Source organism: Pundamilia nyererei, unplaced genomic scaffold (genome assembly GCF_000239375.1).
Source record: "Pundamilia nyererei isolate P.nyererei 1_Seehausen unplaced genomic scaffold, PunNye1.0 scaffold00047, whole genome shotgun sequence".
NCBI lineage: Eukaryota > Metazoa > Chordata > Actinopteri > Cichliformes > Cichlidae > Pundamilia > Pundamilia nyererei.
In genome coordinates this window covers 1,932,614-1,941,842 of record NW_005187448.1, presented here as the reverse complement: position 1 = coordinate 1,941,842, position 9,229 = coordinate 1,932,614, and the positions used below count along the sequence as shown (strand labels likewise).

General features: G+C 40.9%; 2 protein-coding genes across 2 annotated transcripts; both read left to right on the top strand.

The window, feature by feature from the left end:
* Positions 1-3,065: 3,065 nt before the first annotated feature.
* On the top strand, positions 3,066-4,863 carry hoxc6a (homeobox C6a). Its single transcript, XM_005732551.2, has 2 exons — positions 3,066-3,494; positions 3,967-4,863. Exons 1-2 carry the CDS (start codon positions 3,098-3,100, stop codon positions 4,272-4,274), a joined length of 705 nt encoding a protein of 234 aa, XP_005732608.1. The 5' UTR covers positions 3,066-3,097; the 3' UTR covers positions 4,275-4,863.
* A 1,070-nt stretch (positions 4,864-5,933) lies between these two features.
* On the top strand, positions 5,934-8,865 carry hoxc5a (homeobox C5a). Its single transcript, XM_005732552.1, has 2 exons — positions 5,934-6,569; positions 7,818-8,865. The coding sequence occupies exons 1-2, from the start codon at positions 6,095-6,097 to the stop codon at positions 8,024-8,026; spliced, it is 684 nt and encodes a 227-aa protein (XP_005732609.1). The 5' UTR covers positions 5,934-6,094; the 3' UTR covers positions 8,027-8,865.
* The last annotated feature ends 364 nt before the right edge of the window (positions 8,866-9,229 follow it).

Sequence of the window (9,229 nt, the reverse complement as noted above, 5' to 3'; positions counted from 1 at the left end):
TAGAAGCAACCGTAGATGTTGATGGGCCATGTTGTGCTGCAGAGCGCGGGCTATCAAAGTTAGGCCTTCAGCACAAGAACACATCAAAGCGTAAGAATTCAACCAGTAATAATAATAATAATAATAATAATAATAATAATAATAATAATAATAATAATAATAATAATAATAATAATAATAGCTTAGTTTATGCCTTCGTTGCGCATCACCATATAAAACTACAAATTGAGGGCATATAACTCTGAGGAATTAATTATGAATGATCTTTATTAATTACCATGGTTAGAAACAGGATGTTAGGGTATTGATAGTATTTTATATTTTTACTTTTCCTGGTTCACGCATTCGTCGCTGGACATAATGTTCTTTTAAAAATTGTGGAAACGCGCACCAAACGGTTCCTCTCCTCCCTGCATCAAATGCCGTGCGCGTAATTTGCCTCACGGGCCGCAATAAAACACTAAAACACAAGGGAAAGAATGACCTTTCTAATTCTGCACACTGACACAAGCTCTCCTGCATTCCAGTCTCTCCAGTCCACACATTGGCTTTACTGTTCAGCTTTTATTTACAACCCAAAGTTTACAGACCGCTCTGTTCTTCGTGTGTGTGTGTGTGTGTGTGTGTGTGTGTGTGTGTGTGTGTGTCTGTGTGTCTGTGTCTGTGTGTCTGTGTGTCTGTGTCTCTGTAAATAACAATAAGGAAAATCTGTGGTTGAGAAGTCTAATAATTCGAGTGGATTTTGATGGAATAGAGATTGCTGAAAATTGTGTTAATCTGAAACACTTTGCACTGTGGAATAAATTATGCCGACTACTTGGTGACGACAGCAGAAATGGTTAAACAAAGGAAAGCTTTCACAAATCTATTGCACATTCCGTTTCTGCCACCATGAGGGCGGATTGACTAAAAATATAATATCACAAACTTCAATTTTATTTGCGTTTTGTTCATATTTACTTTGGTGGGATTCAAGTTCCAGTCAAAGTGGGGGAACTGACTTTTTTAATGTTTGCAACAATTTGGTCTCCTTTGAAATTACACCACACTGAAGGGTAGAAGTTCACTAAACAAACTGGGACCCCGAGTAGTTTACTCCTGCTATAAGTGTTGGTTTAACCTCCGTCATCAAGTGATTTCGTTTCTGGATATCAAAAAGAAGAGGGGAAAAAGAACAGTCCCAGGACGGAAATTTAGGAAAACTGCAGGCTCCAACTTTTGCGCTTTATTTGCCTCAAATCTGTGCGACGCGGATGTCACATATGGTCACAAATAGTTGAAGGGAAACTTTTACTGCACCAGCTACTTCCTTCTCTTTGTTCTTGTCTCTTTTATGGGCTATTCAGGATCCCAAACAACAGACCAAACAGTGTTGCACGTTTAGGCTGCACGAATTCACTCCATTGAAGAAATCAATGAGGTGAACCAATAGGCTGTTGCAGCCAGTGGGGCTGCGTTTAACAGACTTTTTCAATAGCGTTATTGATTGTTGTTGTTATTATTATTATATTGTTATCTGATGCGGCTTGTTTAAAAAAATAAATTAATTAAAGTAAATTAAAAAACAAAACAAAAACCGGCCACATTAATTTGGAAAACTACTTCGAAAGCATGTGTGGCGTTTTAGTTTTAATTCATCTGAAAAGTTTTTCTAAAATAAAATGAAAATTAGCGCACTGCGATCTCGTCTAATGCAGATTTTGGAGGCAGCTCGTTTAGGTCAAAACACGTGATCAAGTTTTTCTAGAATTCTGCAAAACGCCTCTAAAGTAATTTCCAAACCCATCATTTGGTGCTGAGATAATAATCGGTTCCCGTTTCCTCTGTGTGTGTCACAGGAATGGCAAAGCACGATCACAAGGAGAGAGAGAAAAAAGAGACTGGAACATCTGCATAAGCATTTTAACATGTTGCCTATTACATTTTTTTGCTTAATTAATTTGAAGTAAAGTGTTCTTTGTTGTGAGTTTGAACAGACTATACCTGAGAAATAGCAGTGAGTATTGATGAGCAGGTTTGCACGATCGCACAACTGATTGGATTCTTTTTTTCAAGATGGTGGCAGAAGTCATCTTCACAGGAGCATTTTTTTCATTCTTTTTTCCCCTTTCTGTGCCATACCTGTCCTGCACGCGATTTTGTCTTTGCTTTGCCTCCACACGCTGTGCAGTGCTTTTTTGATTCTTAGCGGGAGAGATTGCTGCCTGTGTTTCAAGGCTTTGCTGCAGAGATAGTTGTTGGTGAGCTGGGGAACGTCACTTGTTTTATTGCCCTCACAGAAGAGAGACCATAAACGCATTCTTACCGCCGACACCCTCCCCCAGGTCACTGCAAAAGCATGGAAATTGGAAAGTTGTTGATATGGCTGAGATAAACAGCAGTGTATGTTGTATTATGGATTAAAACTGGGTATAGGACACACACATGCGCACACACGATCACTCACACGAGAACTTAGTATGACAGTTCATGGCTTTGCATTAGTAAACAGCTTTAATATCCGTGTTATTTTTTCTATTGGTCACTATTTAATAGGCATTTTGTATAATATTTCACGTGTTTTTCATTAGAATTCTCCATCTCCTTCCTTCCTCTGAATGTGGTCTCTGTCCTGAATGACATTGGCCACGCTTTCCATCTTGCTTTCTGCTTAAACGACACATGCTCATAAACTTCAAGCCAAAAACTTCTCACTCAGCCAAGCTGTATAGTGTGCCACTCCAAGTCTACGTTGTGTTTATCGACATTTAGCCGTAATGTTCAAGCTCTGAGCTAAAAGCTACAGTTTCTCCTCAACTCCTGCCTCTCAATTGGTTGAGAATGGTCAGCTGACATTGTCATATTGTCTCTCACCGAGCCAAGCCTCGGCTATAACACTCGGGTTTGTGCGTCTTAACCGGAGATTGGAAATTAATAATATTGAATCCTCAAAGTAGCTCACGTCCAGTTACAGAGGCAGAAAGTCGAGGAAAAAAAGAAGACCTTGGAGAAAGGTGTGGTTGGTTGACACAGAGGGGAAGGAGATTTACTGAGAAGGAGATTGAAAAGAGACCGATAAAGAAGTGGGGAGAGTTGGAGAGAGGGTTACAAGCAAGGTATGAATTCTTATTTCGCGAACCCGTCGCTCTCCTGCCATTTATCCGGTGGTCAAGATGTTTTGCCTAACGTACCCCTAAACTCCACCACCTATGACACAGTTAGACATTTTTCGTCGTACGGTGCCGCTGTGACCCAGAATCGGATATATGCACCTTTCTACTCTCCTCAAGATAATGTGGTGTTTGGGTCTGGCAGGGCACAGTATGAGTATGGATCAAACGTGTTTCTTCAAGACAAGGACGTGCTTCCCAGCTGCAGACAAACAAATATGGGACTCAATACACAAAGCCACATTGCTCAAGAGTACAGTCTGGATCAAGGAAGAGCAGCAGCTCAGGAGCAGAAAAGTAACATCCCGATCTACCCGTGGATGCAGCGAATGAACTCACACGGCGGTGAGTTTTACTACGACAAATAAATTAAGGAAATGGGCCAGTTTTACGATATGTCTTACCAAGAGAGCAAGTTACTTTTTATGGCCCCATAAAACATTACTGTATCCCCTCGACTTGTAGATGGGCCTTAACATGTGCAAACAAACAGCTTTCATTTTAAGAATGATATAGTAGCCATAATCAGTAGAGTGAGATAGAGAGACTACTTAAGAAGCTTTAATAATTTTAGATAATACAGCAAAGATATCCTTTGAGATATATTTTCCCCTTCCAGTTAAAATGCGTTTATTTTTCTCTGTGGATTTAGATTGCAATTATGAATCTAACAACGAGGCAAAAAAAATAACCAACTTATGCTCAGTTGCCTCCAAGTATGAACAGACTCCAGGCAGAGGCACGTTTTATTTGAAATCCAAACGTGACTTCGCGCTGTTAACGCTTAAATGAGTGACTTTACTTTGTCTCCCAGCAGGAGTCGGCTACGGGACAGACAGACGCAGAGGACGACAAATATACTCTCGTTACCAAACGCTTGAGCTGGAGAAGGAATTTCATTTCAATCGCTACCTGACCAGGCGCAGACGCATCGAGATCGCGAATGCGCTTTGTTTAACAGAGCGGCAGATCAAAATCTGGTTTCAGAACCGACGCATGAAATGGAAGAAAGAGAGCAACCTGACCTCCACGGTGACAGGAACTGAACAGACAGGAGCGTCTCAAGAGCAGGAACGCAATGGCGCAATGGAAGAAGGGAAGGATGAAGACAAGAAGAAAGAATAGCTCAAAATAATAATAATAATAATAAAAAATTATAAAAACCACACGATGACCATTACAAACCAACATAACTACCTAAAAATCTACATGGACTCGAGAGCGACTTCACCGCATGATTGCTACCACGCAGCTCTCACCAATTTTATTTCGTGTTGGACCACAGGAGTGTTGATCCTTAGAAATCCAAAATTATTTCAGCCACAGTTTGTGTGGAGAACTGAGGGTTTTTTGTTTTTGTTTTGTTTTTTATTGCAAATATCACACTTGTATTGTGGAAATAAAAAGAAGTATTAATTTCTACCTATCTTCCTATGCCAGGAAATCTGTATATTTACCTACCCCCCTCTCACACACCCCATCCATCACTGTGAAACTCTTTGATCACCTCACTATAATACAGTGTTGATCTGACTAAACTCATTACTGTACATGCACATTCCATGGAGGCAAAAGAGCGGGCGGACACTTGATCACAATGTAATCTATTACTTGAATCGTCCGCAGGAAAATGGGCCCTGCATCAAACTAAAAGTAGTAGTCTCCAGTCCGAACACACACATGCACACACAGACACGCACAGACACACACGCACACACGCGCGCGCGCGCAAACACACACAAACAAACAAAAACCATAATGTCTGTACATGATAAAAGTAACGGTATATAACGTAAATCCCGTGGAAACGTAATGTGCATTTAGCCGTTTTGGTAGACGCTGCATAACATAAGATCATTGACCATTTGACACAACATGCTTCCTCGTGAGATAGATTTGTACACTAGTAATTCTTCACCTTTGTTTGAGAGTCAAACATTAATGTTTTGTCATAACTGTGTATCACGGAATAAAATGTTTGTAAAACTTTCACCTTCGTCTTGTCTGTTTCATGAGTCAGATGAAGACAGATCCCTTAAATACGTAATAAAAATACGAAGAGATTTCCTAAACGTGGACTGTGAAAGTTTGCTATTTCTTTCTTCTTATGCTTTTCTTTAAATTTTAAAGATTTTTTTGTCGTGGCCTGTTTGGTCCGGAGGCTGTGTAGGCAAGAAAGGGAGGGTTTGACGTTAAACATATATTTTTAAGCAATTTTTGTTTCTCCAAAACATGAGACCTGTTTGTTCGACGCCGATATTGGTATGGCACAGGAATTAGCTACTGTTAAGCTACTGTTAAACACGATAACATCCCCGTAGCTGTAGTAATATAAACTCCCAACAACGTTCACGTTTCAAGTCCATCCGCGTAGATATATTTTAACCTAGCTTTATTATTATTATTATTATTATTATTATTATTATTATTATTATTATTATTATTATTATTATTAGTATTATTATAATTATTATTGGTGATGGTGGACTGGCAGCGGGTCCAGGGCACAGAGCTGACCGGTCTTGACCGTCTTGCCCCATACCAGACACCAGATGACGCTCTTGTCTTACTGTCCTGCCCTTTTTGCGCTAAAGATCCCTGCCTGGTCCTCAACAACCAACAGCTCAAAGTTTACCGGACACGTTTCTCCTATTCATCAATATCCCCATTGAGTATCAAAGCCAATTTATGACTGGCCAACATGCGCACGTGATCCCGTACAAATACCCCATATTTGGGCAGCCCACGTCGGATCAAGAATTAAAAAAAGATACCAAAGCCTACTCCACCTATAAATCCTGGATTATTTTTTAGGGCAGACAGCTGTGAATTTTCCAAAAGCGGCAACAAAGAAAAGCAATGATCAACAAAAACAAGGAAATACCCGCAACGTGTAGCCCGCAGCCCTGTCTAGTTTAAAAAGAAAGTGTCGGTGGTAGTTTGAAATGAGCTCTGTTGACAGCTCCAGTCTCAGGCAAACAAGCGAGACAAGTTCTCCTAACACTATGTTTAGTTTCGATCTATCTGGGCGCGTGTCCAGCCATTATGAGGGTGTTAATGTGAACGGGATATTCTCTTGTCCCGTCCCCACGACCTCTGTTCAACGGGAGGAGATGAAAACTAGCCTGCGTGGCAATACGGATATTCCACTCCCGTCAGGACCACAAATAACCATGGTCTCCAGTAGCTCGTCTGTGGACGCCAGCGGGCTCAGCTACGGCAGCAGTAAGCTGCTCGGACGTGGGGCTGGCAGAGACCCGGAGAGAAGCGCAAAATCCGGCGGCAACATGAGCCAGGAGAGCGACAGAAACGCGGATAACACGCAGTCCGTGAAACGAAACACAAACGTGAACCAGCCTGAGGATAGTGAGCAGCGACCACAGATTTATCCATGGATGACAAAACTGCACATGAGCCACGGTAAAGTTTGCATATTTTCTAAAGTGCAGCTAAGATGCTTTCCCTTATTCACCCTTAACGCTACAACACTTCTTTTTGCCCGTTCCAGTGTCCCTCTTGAGTTTTATAGGCCAAACGCAGGAAATAATAAAAACTCGCGGTCATAAATTTTATGACAAAGGCATCCATTGCTCGTAAACCTGCTCTGTTACGGTGAAGATGTGATCTGCGCTGTGATTTATGGTGGCATAATTGGATAAGAGAACAAAAATGCGATAAAACTATGGAATAATATTACAAATGCAGCATTAAGTATTAGTTTTTGCCATGCTTCGTTTATAGACTTGGTCTAGCTATGTGTTTTGCATCAGCACACACACTGTGAGAGAGAAGCTTTAGCCTTAAATTGAACTCTGTCAAACACCAATGCCCTGACCCAATCATGAACTTTTCACCTCTAAAAGATCTGAATAGGCATGCTTCTTCTCTATGCCTTCAAACCACTGGCGTACTGTTGAGGCAGCGAGACGTACAGGGAGCACATTTGCTGCAAAAGATGCTGTTTTTATTATGAGCCTCCATATGCAAATATCTAGAAACACACTGCAGGGTTGTTGAAATTATTTTATTTTTTCCAAAAGCACAGCTCTGTTGCTTTGCACGCATGTACCCACGGAAATCTGAAAAAAGTATCTGGAAAACATCACTTTCTTCAACCCACTTTTTCTCCCCCCCCCCCGCCCCCCTCTTTTTTTTTATAGTTTACATATCTGCTTCTCCCCCACAACATCCTACTCCAGTGCATCGTTATTAAACCGAGGCCAGGGTTTTATCGAGAGGCCCACATATTTTTAGTTATCAACTTCTAAGCATTAAATCATGATAAGATGCATTAAGTAATATTTTGTATTTTTTATGTTTTGCTGTGAAAGGATTAAGTGGGCCCTCTTCCCCTGCACTGAGCATATTTATATTAAGGGTCTAGTTAACCATCCTTATCTGCATGAACATAAATTTTTATTGCACAAGTCCACAGTAAGTAATATCAGGTTAAAATTAGGTTATATAAAGATTTTTGATCTTTTAAATGGGGGTTGAAGGGGATTTAAATTAATGGATCCTTGCTTGTAGTGCTTATGGGTATCCAGGCTTTGTAATAACATGTAATAGTAATGAATGTAATGATATTATTAGCCTATTATTTATATTCCACTTATTTTTTTCCACTCTAATGCTGCTGAAAGCTAACTTATTTTAATACCACTTCAGAATCGGAGGGTAAGCGGTCCAGGACCAGTTACACCCGCTATCAGACTCTGGAGCTGGAGAAAGAGTTTCACTTCAACCGGTACCTGAGCCGCCGCAGGCGCATAGAGATCGCCCACACTCTGTGTCTAAACGAGAGGCAGATCAAAATCTGGTTCCAGAACAGACGAATGAAGTGGAAGAAGGACTCAAAAATCAAAGTGAAGGAGTAAAAATGGCATCAGCGAACGCGGTGCATGCAGCACGTTTTCAGCCCCTCACTGCACAATGCTGGAGTGCCGCCTGACCTTCGGATGAACTGCTAGGAGCAATGACATCACGACACCGCTCTGTGTGCTTCATCACCAATTATGTGTCACTTGCTGCAGTTTGGGACCTAATGTATTGAATATCGCTCACTTTGATCAATCGGTTTACATTTCTAAATTAATTTGCTGCCCATGCGATGATAGCCTCACTTTACTGCACGAGAGGAACAGGGGGTCGAGGGTTAGCTGGAACCGTCCCGCTGCAAAGCTTTGGTCTGCAGTACACTGAAAAGGTGCACACAAACACTAAAAGAAGAAAAAAATAAAATGTTTTTAAATTATGTAAGCGAGAGGTAACATGAATAGCTCCCATCTTTATATCACCATGCATCAAAGGGGTCAGTGAATCAAATAAAGTCAAAATAAATACTAATTCTGACTTATCTGAAAATCCTTAGCAACAGTTAAGTTGTCTTACAAATACTACTTCTCTCCATTTTTTCTTTTTCTTTGAAATTTACTCTGTGACATGTTGCATTTAGGATGCTGTTGAATGTGTGTTCAATAAGCAATGTCCTCGTGAGTGGATTTCGTGTGAAGACACCATCCCTGTTGTCTGTCATATTCTTGTGACTCTTGAATCATTATGTACAATTCAGTGGCTGTTTGTGATAATGTTGTAATGTGCAATGGAACAATTTCTCTTCCCTCCTTTGTAAACTTAAGGTGCCTGATTAACACTGGGCCTACAATAACTGATAGATGGCCTGTTCGTTGATTGTAACCAATAAAGACTCATTAAAAGTAAGGGAATTCCCTGCTGTCAGCATGCACGTTTATTATTATTATTATTATTATTATTTAAAACACATTTCGAGGGTTGGCTGGCGGAATTCAGTTCACTATCAAAGCCATTTATAAATGCGTTGTCCCATTTGAGCCACGAAATCAACAGATTTTCATTGACTCACAAACGCGCTCGGAAGTCTAAGGCCCCCATAAAACTTTATTGCCCCCTTCTCCAGCACTCCACCACACGCACACTCCGTTTCCTGTTTTGTCAGGGAAGGAAGGGACGCACTTGCCTGTGATAACACTCACCCACGACACAACGTGGATGCAAAACTTTGGTTTCCTGTGACCGCACACTGGCGCGTCATCACCGCT